The sequence below is a fragment of the Triticum urartu genome, chromosome 5A (assembly GCF_056163025.1).
Source record: "Triticum urartu cultivar PI428250 chromosome 5A, HENAU_Tu73, whole genome shotgun sequence".
Lineage (NCBI taxonomy): Eukaryota > Viridiplantae > Streptophyta > Magnoliopsida > Poales > Poaceae > Triticum > Triticum urartu.
This window is the reverse complement of record NC_141877.1, coordinates 407508893-407529551: the sequence shown is the minus strand read 5'-3', so window position 1 is coordinate 407529551 and position 20659 is coordinate 407508893. Positions and strand designations below refer to the sequence as shown.

Genomic DNA, 20659 nt, shown 5'->3' with positions numbered 1-20659 from the left:
TACGGCTTTCCTACGACTCAAATCCACCAAAAAGAAACGTAGAAAAGACGCCGTCTTCATCAGTCTTCGAGGGGCACCCAATCGTCTTGTGCCTAGCAATGAAGTGTCTGGAATACTCAAGGCACACGATTAGTCCGCAAATGCGTTGTCATCAATCACCAAAACACTTAGGGATAAATAGGCCCTTACAATCTCCCCCTTTTTGGTGCATTGATGACAATACGGGATTTGCACAAGGAAAATAAAATTAAGTAAATGCAAACCCCTCCTCTCTAGAATATAGACGGGCTCCCCCTAGATGTGTGCCACCTAGATGAGTGCTTTGGACTGCACGGCACACGAATACTAGGATCAAAGCTCCCCCTATATTATAGAGACAAGGCATATCTATCACTAGACAAGATAGCACACACATAAGTTAACTACGATAGATAAAGTGGATATGTCTTACACCATATGAGGAAAGGTCTCGAAAGCACAAACCAAACAAGAGCAAACAAGCACAAACGAGGTCCAAAAGACAAAGCAAATAAACGCACCAAGCACGACACGACGCAAATTCCTACACTCTCTCCCCCTTTGGCATCGAGACGCCAAAAAGGCAGAGAGGACACCTACACACACGGGGTGGCTCAGGCAGAGAAGTCATCCCACTGCTCCTCGTGCTCCTCGTGCTCCTCGTCAGACTCAGCGGCGGGGATAGTCTCCTTGAAGTCATCCTCTGAACTGGTCCACTTGTATCCCTACTTTGACATCCATGCAGCCTCAGGTGTGATGACGTCCTCAGACCCGCCAGACACATCCTCTCCAAAGAGCCTCATAACCTTCTTGTCATGGCGGCGACTCTCCTTGTCTGCCACGTGAGCCCTGTACTGTCCCTTTACCTGCATGCAGAAGAGAGTCTTCATCTTGTCCTTTAGCTTCTTGGCCCATGACAGCTCACAGGAAGGAGTGGTGGACCTAGCAGCACGGTCCTCAGCAACATTCTCAGCAGCAGCCGCCTCCTCACCAGCAGCCCTCCTAGCAGAAGAGGCCTCAGCACGGGTAGTGGTGTTGGCCCAGTTGGGCTTGACGAGGAGGCTGATGGACTCATGGCGAATCCAGTCTAGAGCAAGGAACTCATCACCAGGGTACATCTTCTCCCAAGTGGTGGAGAGCAGCCGAAAAAGGTATGGTCCATAGATAGGTACCTTGCGAGTGAACACCGCAAACCGAAGCTCACACCACATGATGTGTGAGACATCAAGTGGCTGAGTCTGAGAAGAACGTGCCTCTGCACACAGGAGAAACATGTCCACTAGATATGCATGGACCTTGTCCTTGTCGCCAATGCGTGGGAACAGAGTGTTGCGGAAGATGCGATGCATGATATCCAGAAAGGAGTTTAACACCCAAGTTGACTTGCCATTGGGGAGCACCTTCTCAACAAGGAAAGGCTGAAGCAGGTTCTTGTTGGCAGACTCAGAGTTGGCATGGGGGCGAACACCAACGGGGGTGTGAAGCCCATCATCAGGAATGTGCAGCAGATCCATGAACTCTTTCCATGTAGCAGACAGCTAACGGACGTTGGTCATCCAGGTCATCCTTCGCTCCTCCCCGGGATGAAAGTACACTGAGGGAAAGAACTGACAGATGAGCTCAGGGTCACAGTCATGGTGAAAAGGGATCACCGGCTCAATAGCAAATTTCTCCACCAAGTCCAGAGCCTCTCCAAAATAGTCACGAAACTTGTCCTTCTGCATGTGATGCATGTCTATCCACTTGACATCCACGAAGGTATTCTGCTTGCTCTTGATCACATCCAGATAGATGAGAACATGTTGCTTGTTCCAGAACATCTTGGTGCCTCTAAGCACAGCCCGATGAGTCACATAGGGATTGATCCTCCGGCGTTCGACATACTCAGAGACAGAAATCTCGTCCATGCCCTTAGCAGGTTCCTTTTGCTTGCTGGCAGTGGTCTTGACATTGCGCTTGGGGGCATTGGAGCCCTCTGGGGCTTCATCTTGGGGGTTGCGCAGACGCTTGGAGCCAGTGTCACGACTGGGATTGGAATGGCGAGAGCCACCACCCGAGACACAAAAACGCAAAACACCCACAACAGCCAAGAGGGATTAATGCAAAGATCACAACAAAGCAAGAGAAACAAGTAGAAAGCACACATGATAAATGCCTAGAGAGAGATTTGATCCCTACGGTAGTACTGCCAAGTGCTGCGAAACTAAGATAGTAGTACTTCTCTTTAGACGCAGTAGTACCGTGCAAGGTCACGGTAGTACCGGGTCTAGGAGCGGTAGTACGACCTTAGCGCCTCGGCTAGCGCGGTAGTACCGCACGAGCTAGCACGGTAGTACCACACCTGACGGGCGGTAGTACCGCAAGAGCGGTAGTACCGCACATCAGACACGGTAGTACCGCACCGCGTCAGATCTGAACAAGTTCAAATCTGAGAAAAGCCCGCGAAACCACGGCGGTACTACGGTTGGACAAAGCTACCACAAGACAGCATATCAAGTATGATTCCTACACATCACGACTCTCCTACATCCTACTCTTGCATAGATTTGGCCTAAAATCTCAAGAACAACAAGTTTCTCCCCAAAAACCTAGAAGCAAGAGAACAGCCAAGAAAAAGAGGGATTTGGGGAAAAACCTTGGTCCATGGCAAGAGGAAGTGGTGGGGAACGATCCCACCGGTCGGAATCCGAGGAGAGTGGCCGGAGACGGAGATCCGGCGAGGGCCTCCGGCGCCGTTCTTGAGCGAGAGAGAGAGAGACGTGGGGAGAGAGACAAAAGAATGGGTATGGGGAGTTGGAACTCCCCTGCCCGAGTCATAACCCCCACGCTCCCTCGACGACGCAGTAGTACCGTGCCCCAACGCGGTAGTACCGCCCGGCGCGGTACTTCCGAAGTACCGCACCTGAGCGGTAGTACCGTGCTGTGGCGCGGTAGTACCATGCCTCCCAAAGCGGTAGTACCACGGCCAGCCGCGGTAGTACCGTGAGCTCAAGAAGATGCACGTTTCGAGCACACGAAAAACTGGGTCTTTGCACAAACACTCCGAGCCAACACGACACCACAAGACCACGCAACACACAAAGCCAGAAAGGCACACGACAAACGAAACGACCACAAGACACCACCTCTCCAAAGAGAGGGCGGTGGCCGTAGCCACCTATGTTTGAGTCAATTGGTATGGCACCGCGAAGAATTATCCTTGGGTCCATGACCAAAACTCGTCTTTAAAGCACAAGTACCATCAAACATGGCTAATGTGAAAGACTTGATCGATTTATGCATAATGGGGGGAGGGAGAGTTCATTGAGAGAACATCACTCCCCCTATGTCCATGCCTACATCTAAACAGGACAACACGTTGAGTATGGTGGGGTGTGCAAGGGTTCAAGCAACATTGCTCGAATCAATGATATTTATCTCATGCCTTAACACGCGAAATCTTGCTTCATCCAAGGGCTTCATGAAGATATCTGCAAGGTTATCATGAGTGTTGACATAGTTGAGCTCGATCTCTCCTCACCTAATGTGATCCCGGATGAAGTGATACCGAATCTCAATATGCTTCGTCTTGAAGTGTTGCGCCGGGTTGAGAGAGATCTTGATGTCACTTTCATTGTCACACCAAAGAGGCACTTTGTCACAAATGACAACGTAATCCTTTAAAGTTTGCATCATCCATAAGAGTTGTGCACAACAACTACCGGCCGCCACATACTCTGCTTCGGTGGACGAGAGAGACACACAACTTTGCTTTTTGGAAGACCAACTTACCAAAGAGCAACCAAGAAATTGGCACCCTCCGGAAGTGGACTTCCTATCAACTTTGTCTCCCGCCCAATCGGAATTCGAATACCCTACAAGCTTGAAGTTTGCTCCTCTTGGGTACCATAGGCCAAAGTTTGGGGTATGAGCCAAATATCGAAAGATTCGTTTGACCGCCACATAGTGACTTTCCTTAGGTGCGGCTTGAAAACGTGCACAAATTCCCACACTCAACATGATATCCGGTCTAGATGCACAAAGGTAAAGCAAGGAACCTATCATGGAGCGATATACCTTTTGATCCACCGCTTTACCATTGTGATCTATGTCAAGTTGGCACTTGGTGGGCATGGGAGTGGAAGCCGGCTTGACATCACTTAGCTTGAATCTTTTGAGCATGTCTTGAGTATATTTGGCTTGATTAATGAAGGTTCCTTCTCTTCTTTGCTTCACTTCGAACCCTAGAAAGAACTTCAACTCTCCCATGGAAGACATCTGGAACTTTGAGGTCATGAGAGCGGCAAATTCCTCATTGAAAGCTTTGTTAGGGGAACCAAAGATAATATCATCAACATATAATTGGCACACAAACAACTCCCCTTTGACCTTCTTAGTAAAAAGAGTGGGGTCGATTAGCCCAACTTCGAAACCACGGTCTTGTAACAACTCGGTAAGGTGGTCATACCATGCACGTGGGGCTTGTTTAAGGCCATAGAGTGCCTTATCGAGTTGATACACATGATCGGGAAAGTAGGGATCCTCGAACCCGGGGGTTTGCTTGACATAAACCAATTCATTAATGGGACCATTAAGAAAAGCACTCTTCACATCCATTTGTTGTAACTTAAAGTTATGATGAGAAGCATAGGCAATCAACATGCGAATAGATTCAAGACAAGCAACGGGAGCAAAGGTTTCACCATAGTCGATACCCTCGACTTGGGAGTAGCCTTGTGCTACCAAACGAGCCTTGTTGCGAATGATAATCCCATGGGCATCTTGCTTGTTCTTAAATATCCACTTGGTTCCGATGACATTGTGGTTCCCCGTCGGTCTTGGCAGCAATCTCCACACTTTGTTGCGCTCGAAATTGTTGAGTTCTTCATGCATGGCATTGAGCCAATCCGGATCTTCTAGCGCCTCATAGACCTTGTGGGGTTCCACACAAGAGACAAACGCGTGATGCTCACAATAATTTGCTAATTGTCTACGAGTGCTTACCCCCTTTCGTAAGCTTCCAAGCACATTCGTCATGAGATGATCCTTGGTGGAGAGCTTGGAAGCAACCTTGGCGGCACGACGCTCTAATTCCTCCTCGGGGGTGAGACGAGGAGTGGTCACTTGATCATCTTGAGCGTCGTCTTGAGCTTGTTCTTGTTCTTGAACTTGCTCGGAGGAGAGAACTTGACCTAGGGCATCACTAGATGTGTCAACACCGTCTTGAGTGTGATCTTGCCCTTGGTCATGTTCTTGAGGATGAGGGCCTTCATGTTGTTCTTCGGAAGCGTGTGGGCCTTGGGTTGGTGATGGCTCCGCTTGAGTGGAGCTTTGTCCTTCTCCTTCGGCCACAAGGGGTTCCTCAATGGGTAGGATAAAGCCAACACCCATTCTTCTTATGGCTTGGGAAGGAATTTCATCACCTACATCACAAGTGCCACTTTGCTCCACTTGGGGGCCGTTATTCTCATCAAACTCCACATTACACGTCTCCTCAGTAAGTCCCGTGGATTTATTGAGGACACGGTAAGCATGAGAGTTTGTAGCATAACCAACACATATGCCCTCATAAGCTCTAGCCTCAAATTTAGACAACCGAACACCTTTCTTGAGAATGAAACACTTACACCCGAACACCCGGAAGTACTTGAAGTTGGGCTTGTTACCGGTGAGTATCTCATATGGAGTCTTGTTCAAGCCCTTGCGGAGGTAGAGCCGATTGGATGCATGACACGCGGTGTTGATGGCTTCGGCCCAAAAGTTGTACGGAGACTTGAACTCCGCCATCATGGTCCTTGCCGCATCCATCAACGTCCGGTTCTTCCTCTCCGCAACACCGTTTTGTTGAGAGGTGTAAGGTGCGGAATATTGATGCTTGATCCCCTCATCACTAAGAAACTCATCCAAGGTGTAGTTCTTGAACTCGGTGCCGTTGTCACTTCTTATTGTCAAGATCTTTGCATTGTATTGACGTTGTGCTTCATTTGCAAAGTCAATGACGGTTTGTTGGGTCTCGCTCTTCCTCTTGAAGAAATACACCCACGTGTACCTTGAGTAATCATCCACAATCACCAAGCAATACTTCCTACCTCCAAGACTATCAAAGGTTGGAGGCCCAAAGAGATCCATGTGAAGGAGCTCCAAAGGCCTCTTTGAATAAATGATAGTCGTGGGAGGGTGAGCCTTCTCATGTAGCTTTCCTTCGATACAAGCACTGCAAGCACGATCTTTAGCAAAACTAACATTCGTTAGTCCACAGACATGGTCCCCCTTGAGGAGACTTTGCAAAGATCTCATATTGACGTGGGCTAAACGGCGATGCCAAAGCCATCCCACATCAACTTTAGCCATTAGGCACGTAGCGGTCTTAGTGGGTCGCTCCGAAAAGTTAATCACATATAGACCGTTCTCGACATGCCCAACAAAGGCTACTTTAAGAGTCTTGCTCCACAAGAGGGCCACGGTATTGATATCAAAGAAAGTGGCAAAGCCCATGATTGCAAGTTGATGAACGGAAAGTAAATTGTATGCAAGGGACTCAACAAGCATGACCTTCTCGATCATGAGATCATGAGAGATGACCACCTTGCCAAGTCCCAATACCTTAGAAGATGAGGCGTCACCCCACTCGACATTGGTGGGCATAGATGGAACCTTGTGCACGTCCACCACCAAGTCCTTGCTTCCGGTCATATGATTTGTAGCTCCACTATCGAGCAACCATGACCCCCCACCGGAAGCAAACACCTACAAGAGATCAATGCTTGGTTTTAGGTACCCATTTTGTAATGGGTCCTTTGATGTTAGTAACAAGGGTCTTTGGAACCCAAATAGACCATTCAATGTATTCATGAAGAGAACCAACAAATTTCGCATAAACATGCCCATCACTAGCACGGCATAGCACATAAGAAGGATTAAAATCGCCGGCTTTGTTGGGAGGGGTGGCATTGCCCTTCTTGACATTGCAACCCTTTGCATTGTTCTTCTTCTTCTCCTCGGAGGCACTCTGTCCCTCCTTCACAAAGGTTTGCATGAGAGGAGGAGGTCGTTTGGTCTTGTCATTCTTCTTCTTGTTCTTGGAGTCGGGCACGTACCCAACCCCTTCCTTGGCCACAACTCCCTTTTGGTTGATCAAGAGATCGTTGAGGTTCTTCTTGCCTTGTATGCAAGTCGCAAGACCTCTCTCAAGTTGCCCCTTTAGCTTAGCGTTCTCCTCAACGAGATGCACATGCTCACAACACGGGTTAGTAGCATTTGCATTATCAATTAACATCATACGAGGGAAAGTGGCTTTTTCCTCTGTTAGCTTTACTTGAAGTTGATCATCAGACTCTTTGAGGATAGCATGAGCACCCTTCAAGACCTTGTGAGCCTTGTCAAGTAGATCAAACTCCTCTTTGAGTCTAGCAAAATCAACCTCAAGTTCGGCCTTCTCGGAGTTTAGCACATGAGAAACAATGAGGACATGATCATAATCTTTCTTTAACTTAGCATGATCAACGTTGTGTGACTCCTCAAGAGCCAAACGAAGACCACGCTCTTCCTCAAGAGCATTGGAAAGATCTGAAATCTCATCGGCATAGTCACGACTATGCCCTTCCATCTTAGTGATGGTGTTTTCGTGAGCCTCGATCATGTCATTGGCTTCACCAAGTTGTTCCAATAGAGCAACAAAGTGCTTCTTGGATTTTCCCTTGAGTTTGCCCATAAAGGACTCAAACTCATTAGCCTCCACATTAGCTTCCTCAAGTTCATTAATACTATCCGTCGGAGAAGGATGATTAATGATGGTAGTTTTGATGTTGGAGGTTACCTTGTTGGTGGCTTTAGCCATGAGGCACTTGGCGGTGATGCTCTCATTGGGTGAGTCGAAGAGAGACACCCGTGGAGTCGTCGCAATGGCAACGGAGGCCATGGCAACCGACTCATCACTTTCATCATCGTCATCATCCTCATTGTACTCTTCTTGTACCACCAATGCCTTGGTAGGAGTCTTCTTCGTGAAGTTGCTCTTGTTGGGGAACGACTTGGCCTTGTCCTTTCGGATGAGCTTGCCACCATTGTCTTCCCTCTTCTCATACGGGCACTCTGCAACAAAATGACTCACGTTGCCACAATTGTAGCAAGTCCTTACACGTTGCTTGCTCTTCGTGCCACTTGAGTTGTTTTTGCTAAAGTTTGGCCTCGAGTTTTTCTTGCTCCAAAATTGCCTTGAAGCAAGTGCCATGTGTTCGTGATACGCATACTTCGTATCTTCGGGGTTGCTCTCCTCCTCTTCCTCTTCTTCTTCTTCTTCAATAGTGAGCTTGGCCTTCAATGCAAGGTTAGGCTTCTTTGCCATTTGAGAACGAAGCACCGCATTGTCGGCGGTCTTGTCAAAAATGTTCATGGCCACAAACTCATCCAACACTTCGCTTGAGGTCAAAGTGTGGAAGTCCGGTCTTTGACGAATGACGGAGGACATGGCCTTGTGATAGGGCATCATTCCTTTGAGGAATTTGCACTTGATCCAATTGTCATCCGTGTCCTTGCTCCCGTGATCTCATAGTGAGACCGCGAGTTTGGTTACTCTCCGATAAAGCTCATGAGGTTCTTCATCTTCTTTCATTGCAAACTCATCGGCCTCATCTTGCACCACTTCATAGTTGGAGCGTTGAATGCTTGCGCTTCCCCGGTAGAGAGAGACAACACAATGCCATGCATCTTTGGCCAAGGCGAAGGGATGAAGATGAGGTAGGTCTTCGGGTGGAATTGCATCTTTAATGATGAAGAGAGCATTCTCATTGAATTGATTGTCCGCGGCTTCTCGAGGAGTGAAGTTGCTTGGATCATGCGGATAGAAACCTTCTTCAATGATTCTCCAAAGGTTAGTGTTCACATGATTTAAATGACGTTTAAAGCGGTAAACCCAATAATCAAAGTCCTCATTTTTCACAATCTTAGGGGGAGGACCGGCATGATTCAAATGAGTGGAAGGAACCGGTCCACCATAAACAAGTGGTGGTTCCACATGAGTAAAGATGCCGGTGCCATTTTTACCACTAGAAGAAGGAGCCTTTTCACTACTAGCTTCCCCCTTGTCGGGGATAGCATCTGTCACCTTGTCGGTGGGGTCACCCACTTTCAACGGTGCGGTGGATAGTTTAAGCCCCTCAAGAAATTTAGTAAACATGCTTTCAACTTAGGTCGTCATGGAGGTTTTCAATGTCTCCGAGGTCACATTGAACTCCTCACGAGAGACCGAGGTTCCCCCATCGCCCGTAGACGAGGTCGGATTCACACCGGAGTGTTCCTCCACACTGTCTACGGTATCAACCATACTCTTTGGACGGTAAAGTCCTTAATAAAGAGATGAGGCTTTGGTACCAATTGAAAGGGTAGATATGGTTGACTAGAGGGGGGTGAATAGGCAACTAACAATTTTTAGCTTTTCTTTAACAATTTAAACTTTGCATCAAAGTAGGTTGTCTAGATATGCAACTAGGTGAGCAACCTATATGATGCAACAAGGATAGGAACACAAGCAAGCAAGATATATGAAACAAATAAGCTTGCACAAGTAAAGGCACGAGATAACCAAGAGTGGAGACGGTGGAGACGAGGATGTGTTGCCGAAATTCCTTCCCTTTGAGAGGATGTACGTCTCCGTTGGAGGGCCACCGTATTCTCCTCACGCCCTCACACAATGCGAGATGTCGTGATTCCACTATTGGTGCCCTTGGAGGCGGCGACCGAACCTTTACAAACTAGGTTGGGGCAATCTCCACAACTCAATTGGAGGCTCCCAACGACACCACAAAGCTTCACCACAATAGACTATGGCTTCGCGGTGACCTCAACCGTGTAGGATGCTCAAACACCCAAGAGTAACAAGATCCGCAAGGGATTAGTGGGGGAATCAAATATCTCTTGGTGGAAGTGTAGATCGAGGCCTTCTCAACCGCTCCCGAGCAAATCAACAAGTTTGGTCGGCTAGGGAGTGAGATCGGGCGAAAATGGAGCTTAGAGCAATAATGGAGCTTAGGGATGGAAGAGGTAAGTCAACGGGGAAGAAGGGAACCCCTTATATAGTGTGGGAAAAGGATCCAACCGTTACCCACCAACCAGCCCGCGGCCAGCGGTACTACCGCAAGGCCGCGTGGTACTACTGCTTGCAACCAAGCGGTACTACCGCACGGCTGTGCGGTACTACCGTACCGACCCACAGTACTGCCGCCACCCCAGCGACAGTAAAGATAAACAGACGCGCAGGAGCTGGGGGCGGTACTTCCGCACGCGCGGTACTACCGCGCCCCCCATGCGGTACTACCGCAAGGCAAAAAACCCCAGCCAGGGGGAAGGGAACTTCCGTGCCTACTTCCGCAAAGAAACGGAAGTAGCAATCCCTTCCCCCTGGCTGGGGTTTTTTGCCTTGCGGTAGTACCGCATGGGGGGCGCGTGCGGTACTACTGCCTGACTGCATAGCGTGGTACTACCGTTCGGCGAAAACGGTACTACCGCGGTAGGTGCGGATGTAAAAAATTACATCCGCCCCTACTACCGCAAAGGGGCGGCACTAGCCTGGTGGGAAGCGGTAGTGCGGCTCCAGGGGAGCGGTACTACCGCGCCACCGTGCGGTACTACCGCGGATGCCTACGGTACTACCGTTTTCCTGGGAGCAGTACTACCGCGACCAACCATAGCAGCCAGACAAGGGAGGCAAGAAAATGGAGGAAGCTCCAAGAAAAAAGGAGGGGACAAGAAGGAGACGTGTACGTGATGATTCCACCCAAACGTTTCCAACACGGACCCCCTCTTAATAGTACGGCTTTCCTACGACTCAAATCCACCAAAAAGAAACATAGAAAAGAAGCTGTCTTCATCAGTCTTCGAGGGGCACCCAATCGTCTTGTGCCTAGCAATGAAGTGTCTGGAATACTCGAGGCACACGATTAGTCCGCAAATGCGTTGTCATCAATCACCAAAACACTTAGGGATAAATATGCCCTTACAACCTCGTCCTGGCACATGCATGGGATCCAGAACCTTATCAACTTTCTCCGAGTGTGGCATCAACGGGCCAAACCTAATGCTGTTATGCTGAGCATTAGTTGACTCCTTGCTGTCAGCTTGTTCAAAACTTGATTTCTTGCCATGATGTTGTGCTTGCAAAAGCATCTTTAGACAGTGATAGTCCTCATCAGAGTGGCATGCCTTGAAACTTGCGGCGTGACTACAATTCTGCAACTCGCGGTACCTCTACAGGCTTACTGAATAGTCATACATCTAGTTTTTTCTGGTAGGTGCGTATGCACATTTTGCATTCATAGTCCACCTAGTGGGAACGCAACAACTGGGCAGAATTGATTGTTTTAAAATCCCCAATATGTAAAAAATGTGGGAACATGGTGTGCCTGCGCATTCCAGCTTACGGCAAGAACAACTCACCCTGTGCAAAAGACCTCCTTGCTCTTCAATGCGCACTCCAAACTTTTTATCCATTCTTTCCTGCTTGGACACAACATAAGTGGAATCTTCTGATCCATCTAGTATCTCTCTGATCTGACATTTGCTGACAGCATCTATGCTCCATAAGACCATCTTAAAGACACTAGGTGTGAAAACTGTTGCGGCGTGTTTCTCAAGCGGTGAAGCATTTTCCTCTGCAAATGGAACGGACTGCAAGGCTTCGACGTCATGGAGAGCTTCGTTAATCCGTCGCGACGCAAGGCAACACTCATAGTGCTCTAGCATTTCAAACAACGACATCTTACCCTCAAGATGCGTATGTAGCACAGAGTTCAAGCTCTCACTCCTCTGATTGCTGCTCAATCCTAGGAAACAACGCCCCTCAAGATATGGAGCACACCACAACTTTCTCATCTGATACATCTGATGCAGCCAAGACTCCTCACCGGTTACTTTATTCCGTTGTAAGAATTGTATCCATTTTATCTCATGCTCTTAAATGGAAGAAGTATCATAAATGAAAGATCTGAATTCCTCCTTTACGTCGTCATCATGCAGATGGCGTACAATGTTCTGCTGAATGTGCCATATACATAGTCTATGGTTTGAGTCTGGCTAGACCACCCTGATTGCTCTCTGCATTGCAAGGTCCCCATCTGTGATCACATATATCGGATGCTTCTGTGCCATGCAATCAGAAAAGGTCCGCAACATCCACTCGTATGACTGGCTTGTTTCATGAGAAATTATACCACAGCCAAAAATAACAGTGCTGCGGTGATGATTCAACCCGACAAACGGCACGAATGGCAGCTTGTATTTGTTGGTTCTTTATGTGCTATCGAAAACAATGATGTCTCCGAAAGCCTCATAGTCAAGTCGCGATTGACTATCAGCCCAAAACAGTCCCTTCAGATGGCCATGCTCGTCTACCAAGTACTTGAAGAAAAAATCCACATCTCGCTCTCGCCTCGCCATCATGTGCATGATCACTGTATTAGCATCACCGGCACTGATTGTATCCTGCTTATTAGCATGGCGGAAATTATAAATGTACCTCTTTATGCATCCAACCTTATCAAATCCACCATATTGAAAGCACAAAATATCCATAATACGGTATTTGCGGATCCCACATTTTTCCATGTCCGCAATGTCCGCTTTCTGCTCATCGCTAATTCGTCTGTGCGAACGCACCAGACAAGAAAGATCCCATGGGGATAGAGGATGGTTGTGCTCATCGATGAAATCCTTGACAAACCAGCGACCGGTTTCCTCCTGTCTCGTAATGACCAATTTAGCATTACACCCAACACGAGTTAAACTTCGTGGCCTCCTCTTTCTATCTTCCATATTTCTTTTCATGTGCTTCTCTTCGCGAAACCCTTGACGACTACACACAATTTTCCTTAAAATTATGTATTTGTTGGATCCATCCCACTCAACGTAGCTTTTCCTCACACTAAAACCTTTTTCAAGAGCATATTTGTTGTAGAATTCATAGCCTTCAGCCTCACTATCAAACATCTTGCTGACAACATTTAGATAGTCGAACATACTCTCATCACTTGCATACGCCATGTCTTCCTGCATATGACATGTGAGGGAAACCAATCATCAACATCTTTCTATTTATCAATGTTGTAGTTGTAAAATAGCTCATAGGCAAAGACAAGTGCATGGAAAAGACTTTGCTCGGTTGACATGTGAGGGAAACCAATCATCAACGTCCAACAAGTAGTATCTCATCTTCCTTTAAACTATATTTCATGCACTATGCAAACCTAAAGTGATGATGACTTTAATAAACTAAATTAAGTGAACTATGGAACCAGTATCTCATCTTCCTTTAGTATATCTCATCTCAAACGTCAAGTAAGTCACTTTTTTCTGCAGTACCAAAGGAAGTAAGAAATGCCCTCAACATCTTACTTAAACAAACATGATGCGATTAGCTCAAGAGAAACTATGCCACGATGAAGCTTTCCATTCGTTGTTCTAGTCCGTACAAATCTCGCATACTGCTAAATTACCCGGATCTTGTGGGGTTGAGGTTGTACTGCATGCACAGTGGAGGGGCGCAACGGCCAAGAGAACGAATAGAACGCCAAGCCTAATTCATACCTTAAGGATGGTACGCGCGAAGAGATGGGATCGCCCGCCGCCGTCGCTGCCGATTCAGCCGGCTTCTTCTTCTTCGGTGACGGCGTGGGGGGCTGGGGTTGGTTGGGTGGAGGACGAGGACGATGAATTTATTCCTCTCGCCGGGCAGGTCGAGGACGGAGAAGGTCAGGAGCGGCGAGCAGCGACAAATAGATCGGAGGAGGATTCTGAACTGGATCGAGTAGACATAGATCTGGTCCTCAGGTGATCGGTTCAAGAAAAGATATTTCCCCCTGGACCATTATGCCCTTATCGCAATTAACATATTAAATTTAATCAGTTAAAATTCCCCACAAGATCTGACGGCTAATAAAAATCAGACGTGATCAGACATGTAAGTACTGCTAAGTACTCCGAGTACTAACCCAATCACCGTAAAACAGCTCATCCCGTTTTCTTCATCCAATGATCTCGTCTGGCACGGTCATAAACCTCATCCGCTTCTGCAACAACAAGAACAAAATGATGTAAGACTTGATTACACCGACACATGCATACAATTTGCACTATGGATTTCTGGAGCCTACGAAGAAAATGTAGGAATACCTTCTAGCTTTCCTTTTACTCTAACGCTTTGTGTTTACCTTTTATTTATTTGAAACTATTTGTTCTATAATTGGAATGGAAAAAAATGACTCCATCGTAAGTTTTGGCCACATACTAAGGTTGTGTTCGGTTGAGCTTATTTTTCCAACTTCTATTTTCAAAAAGGTAGAAGCTAACCAAGGAAATAATTTTAACATCAGCTTTTGTAAAATCTACAGCTTTCACATAGTGTAAAATCTTGCAGCCAGCCTATCTCAACTTCTTCAGATTCTTAGCGAACCGTTTTCAGTTGTCCTCTAGAAGTTGCCTTACTATTTACCCACCTTTGCCTCTCTCGAATGAAAAATGATTGGATGAATATAGAAATGGCGCGAGGTAGCCAGCACTCGTACTTCCTTCCTTGTTCCCTCATCCACTCCTTCATGTTCTCGTTGTACAAATTAGTAGGATGTTGTGTCTGTTTAAAAAAATCATGGAGTTGTTTGGGATGAGTACTTGTTGTACAGAGTATATGTTCAGAATATTTTGATGGTGATTTCTTATATGTGCTTTCAGTGTTGATTTTGCTCTATTCCGGGAGACTACAAGGCTAATGCATGTGGGCATTATTGGTTAAAAAATGCAGGTGGTCATTAAAGCATTTTTTCATTAAGAATGGGCACTGAAAATGTGAAGGGTCGCATGGGTATGATATTTTGGTGTTGCCGACATAACCAAGATGGTTGTCATATGAATGTACATTGGTTGCTAGTTATTTCATGATCTGTTTAGTTTCCTTATGTCTATAGCTTATGATGAACAATTAGGTGGTGATATGTCAATCGCGCATCTCACTGGTTATTTGGCTGGAGCCTGAAGAATATGTCAAATGCATATTTTCCTTTCGTATTTACTTTTCGTGTCAGACTGATCTCGGTAATGATCTGATGATTCTCTAATATGATATAGAACGATGGTATCCATTGTTCCATTATGAGAGAAAGGAAAGAGAAAACAGAGGAGTGAAATAGGCGTTGTTGTTGCTTGATGCTATATTGCTCGAGTGAATCTGATAACTATTGGCAGAAAAGGTTGTTCCATTACTTTCCATACCCTAATTCATGATCTTATTCAATTGCTTCATTAGATTCTCTTATGAGCAGTATAAAATGTAACTGGAGTAATTATGTTTGTTTACACCTTTTCATGTAATTTTGGAGCTATTTTGCATTTCTTAGATTCCTATGAATGTAATTAAATACTGGAATTATGTCCCCGACTTCCATGTTACATGAATCATGTACACTATCATAATTTCGCTTTAAAAATGGTCGTTCAATTGCCTATCAGTGTACATATTATTCCTTTACAGTCAATTAGCATATAAACATTTTCGTTCAGGTCCTAGTGTCATTACAGACAACTCATGACCAAATTTATGATTTTATAGTTGTTCCAACCAAATAGCTTATAGCTTTTCCACAGCTGAAAGTTCACAACATTTTTCCTACAGCTCACAGCAGATTTTTCAAAATCTACAGCTCAAGCAAACACAACAAGTACATGACTATGACAGTTGCCCATCTCTTTCAAATGACTAAACAAAAGTAGAACACCCCAATCTTGTGAGCCTAAGGACCACAAATCTTCTTCACAGTGGGAGCACTTAAATACCTCTGCATCCTCTCGTCTTTCGAAAATCTCCAGCAAAATGCTTGTGCAGCCAACGAAAAAGTTGTTGAGATATTGAAGACAAACAAAGTGTAGTCTCACAACGACCTATGCAGCTCTTCTTGTAGTGATTTATGAATTCCGAGTGAGGCATGTGAATCCATGATGACTCAATTCAAAAGATGTTTTTGTCAACACCATTAGTGGGAGCACCTTCCGCGGTTTGGGCTAAGCGTTGCACTTGGTTTACATATGATTTGGCGGGAAAAACTCAAGACGTCTCCGCACGGCAAGTTCTGTCAGTACATAGCAATGGACGGGTCAAAGGGTATGTGTACTCACACAAAGACTCGGAGCAGAAGTTTCATTTTGCTGGGTTTTAATGGGCTCAACCTCTTCGGGTAGTGAGGTCCGCCCATGGTAAATATGGTCGAAAACATCATCTGCATTTGGTGGAGCGGTATTATTTCAGAGTGCTGCTGTGTCTCCTTCTGCATGCTAAGTCGAAGTGTCGAACTGTTTTTCTTTTTGAAATAGTGGCTCATCGATTAATTGAAAAGAAGACAACTGCCCAGTCAACTTTTTAAAAAATCGGACGAAAACCGATACAAACAACCCAAAAACGGGCTACTCACGAAGCACAAAACGCCGTGAGCACACAGGTGACCCATCACATTCTCCTAACTCATAACAATCATAGCTCACCACACTTGCACAACACAACAAGCACAATCGTAGCTCACCGCACTTCGACCCGTCACATGTCGAACTGTGTTATCACTGGTTCTGTGCATTTCACTGCGCGTGGCAAAGCGACAGGCCACTCTTCCTATGTGGAATATTTTCGCCCACAGATGAACCGACGCCGACGCAGCAGTCACCTTCGAACAAGATTTCGATACGGCGGCGAGCGGCGGAAAATGGCGCCGGCTAAACGCCAGGCGCAGTCGGCATTGTGCGTCCCATTCTCAGGCTTGTGGTGTGTTGCAGGCGCAAAAAGAAGATAGTACTAATAATAATAATCATGAACGTACGTCCCTGTTAAGCACACCGGCTCACATGACCGGTGGCAGGCAGGCGCCGATTAGGCGGCGGAACATATACACGGCATGATTAAGTACACAGACAAAGCGACAAGCTAATCATCCTCTTATCCGAAATTCACTTTCGGGCAAGATCGTCGCTCAAAAAGCAGAGGCGACGACAGCGGCGGCGGCGCAAAACGGCGCCGGGTGAACGCCGGGCGCAGCCGACCTCGTGGCTCCCGTTCACATCCCCGTAGTCGTAGGCGGCGGACGGCTCGTGAAACTACGTCACCGGTCATCTCGTGGGAGATCACCGGTCAAAACAGTGGTAGCGACAGGCACAAAACACAGAGCGAGGAAAGGCTAACAGAGACGACGGATGGCCACGCAGAGTCATTAGATTAAGCAGCGGGAATATTTACACGGCCTAGCTAAGCACAGTGATTTCTTCTTCTTTTTTGAGTTCTTTCTCGTCATGCTAGTGCTACAATATATAAGAGGAAGGCAGGGAGGGAGAGAAAGGTCGTCGCTTCATGGGCACCGTTCCTAGTCCAGAATTCGCTGGGGAGACAGGATAGGAAGCCAACATTTCCCGGCAGCTTCTCACGCTCCAAACCCAGCAATTCCGCCAAAAACGCAGAGCTCACAGAGAGGCAAGAATGCCATGAAGCACCCCGTCCCGCTTCGTCATCCGATGATCTCGTCCGGCACCGCCATGAACCTCGTCCGTTTCTGCAACAAAAAGAGCAAGACGATGTGAGACTTCATTACACTGACACACACACACACACACACACACACACACACACACACACACACACACAGAGAGAGAGAGACAATTTACACTACGAATTTCCGGGGCCTCGGAATAAACATGTTCATTTCGCGCACAGATTCTCGGCGCTTTTCTTGCAGCAAAGGTTTGACATTCGGGCGCCCTGCGCTTTGCGTGAAAGGGAAGGGTTGCGAGGCACTCTATACAGTACTACGAAGAACTCGCTTTGTGGATCCTGTACCAAAAGGCAAAAGCGATGACCGGCGGTAATCAACCACTTCGTCGGGGCTAATTAAACACCAACAACCTACGTTCGTACGCGACTATTACAGGTTAATAAATAGGTCTGGCCATCAGGACAAAACTACCACGAGCAGTACGTCAAGTTCAGCCACGAGCCCAAGACGTCGAGACGAGGGACGGGACAAACCACAAGCTCATGATTTTTGCAGAAAAATGTCGCCGGAAGCAGACACCTACAACGAAACCGCGACACGTAGATTGATTCCGATCGGCTGTACTATTCATTCACGAGCCGTCTGGCATCGGTCTGACTCCGACCTAGAGCGCGGGGCGTCTGGGTGGCGGCCGGTGTCACAGCACAGTACCACTCTGTACCCGGAATCTTTCCCGCACATGCACGAGGCGACCTTCACGTCCCCGCCCGCTTGACGTGGCGCGCGCGGCCTAAGCTAAGCTAGCTAACCACGTCACCCACCGCTGCCAATTACTAATCCCGGAATTGACTTGACCTGGCCCTCCATGATTCCTCCCGATCTAGTCTAGGAGTAGTAGTTAGGGTTGGAGCCGAGTTAACAACCATGCAGAAGGCACGTGGACGGCAGAGTGGCCGCGAGATGCAGGATTGCAGATGCTCTGCTATGGTGTCAGGGTGAATGATGATGGGACGGACGGAGGAGAGGAGGTGGTAGTAGGGTAGGAGAAGCTTCGCCACGCGAAGGACGGAGCCGGGCGACCAACCAACAAAGCCAAGTGGAGGTGGAAAGGACGTGCCGAAGGTGGGAGCGGGCAAAACCCACACGTACCGCACTCCCCGAACAAGGCAAGGGCCGCGCGCCAAGTTGCCACGGATCATTCACCGCCCAAACAAGGCAAAGAAAGATCCTCTCGGCGTCCGGTCCATTCCGTCGGTGTTGCTGACACTCTTACTCCTCCCTTGCTGATGATAAAACGGGAATCTGGACACGGCCATGGCGGCATTGGTGCTCGCCTTGTCGTGCCATTACGGTGCGCTGACTGTTTGTTGGGGGAGGCGCAGGGCGGAGCCGGCGAGCTGGTGGGTTGTGTGTGGGATTGGGACGTCCTTGTCGGCTGAGCCTAATGGAGCTGGGGCGCGGAGGGGGTTCGCGTGCGTGGTGCCAAATGATCGTTTCCACGGAGCTTGGACGGAAGGTCGCGGTCGGGGTGGGGGTGGGGGTGGGGTGGTGGGGTGCTCACCTCTTTCTTCATGGCGGTCTTGTTGGTGCACAGCGCGGAGGCCGGCAGCGGGGCGGGCTTGGCCGGCGCGGCAGCGGCGCCCCCCTGGTCCCTGGCGACGCAGAGCTGCATGATCCGCTCGGCGGCCTCCGCGGGGTCCCTGCTCTCCTTCATCAGCCGCGCCACCTCCGCCTTGGGCAGCCGCATCCGCAGCCGCACCGCGCCGTCCGCGCCGGCCTCCACGGACGACGACTCCCCGCCGGCGGAGGGCATCAGGGACGCCACGTCCGACACGGTGCGGCGCGACAGCATCAGGCTCTCCAGCCGCTCCCGGGCGCCCACGTGCAGCGCGCCGGACCACGTCTTGTGCGGCGCGCGCAGGCCCTCGTCGCCGCCGCGCCCGCCGGCTCCGCCGGGCGGGAGATGCACGAGGAAGTAGAGCTTGCCCGGCTTGAGCGCGGCGTCGCGGTCGAGCGGGCGGGCGCGGACGCCGAGCCGCCGCACCTCCTCCGACTCCAGCAGCTGGTGGCCCGGGTGGCCGCGCAGCGCCGCGCCGGCCGCCGCGGGCGTCTTGTACCGGAACGTGGCGCCGTCCACCGTCATCACCTTCGCCGCGCGCCGCCTGCCGGCCAGAGCGTTCCCCATGCCACCGCCGCGCCGCAACCCTTGCCTTGCCTTGTCCGTGCGAGGCGGCTGGACGCCCGGGAGCGCGCGCAGGCGGCGTGAACTGATGATCAGCGAGGAGCCGGGACTGGCGGGGTCGGTTACCGCTCCGTTACCGTACGTGGGGTTGGAGGAGCGGGCGAGAGGGAAACGGAGAGCCGGGAGTTATAAAGCTGCTCTGCTCGGAGGCTCTCTCTCTGTCTCGGGGTCAAATACTCAAATGGATCCCCGTTCCGTTGGTGTTCCCATGGTCGAATTATATTAATAAACACTTTATAACACTTATTAACAAATGCCGTAAATCCGTATTCCTTTTTGTACGCTTCTCTTTGCCAGCATGAAACTTTTCCGTACGGTTTTTTTGGATCACACCACTTTTCTCTTTAACTATTATGCAAATGTTGCATGGATCGCACTACTTTTTTTCTTCTTCAAGTCGTATTTCTTCTTTCTTTATGTCACACTGTGAATAGTAACGAATCACCAACGCAGTGTGCATGATTAGTGTGTGCGCTGATTCACGCAAAAAAAGATGAAGGCGAGTTAGGTGTTTATGACAGTGGATACTACTCATGAGCTCCACCACGGTGCTCATGATGATCTGCTTGCTTTTTACCTCGATTGTGTCATATTGTGAAAATTGATAGGGCGCGATCTTGAGATTGATAGCTGCATGTATGATGTAAGAGCACGCATTGAGATTGTCATTAGCTTTTCAAACGCTAAGTTAAGTCAACCAGAAGAAAAATCTTGGTGGTACGTACCATGGTTTCCAAGCCAACCTCGGTTAACCAAATAAAGCTCGCGGAGTTCAACAGAACTAGCTTTCAGTACACTAATAAAGCAAGTGTTAACATCAAACATCAATGTGCCAAGCACACAACTAAAACTGAGGCCTGTATCAAACGGCAAAAGATTTCGTCCAGATTTTGAGTAAGGTGGTACGAGATCG

General features: G+C 48.4%; 1 protein-coding gene across 1 annotated transcript; it reads right to left on the bottom strand.

Annotated features, from left to right (window-relative positions):
- Positions 1-17210: 17210 nt before the first annotated feature.
- LOC125509300 (uncharacterized protein At1g66480) lies at positions 17211-20008 on the bottom strand. The gene is made up of 2 exons (XM_048674243.2): positions 19066-20008; positions 17211-17564 (listed from the first exon to the last, which is right to left on the bottom strand). Exons 1-2 carry the CDS (start codon positions 19687-19689, stop codon positions 17520-17522), a joined length of 669 nt encoding a protein of 222 aa, XP_048530200.2. The 5' UTR covers positions 19690-20008; the 3' UTR covers positions 17211-17519.
- Between the last annotated feature and the right edge of the window lie 651 nt (positions 20009-20659).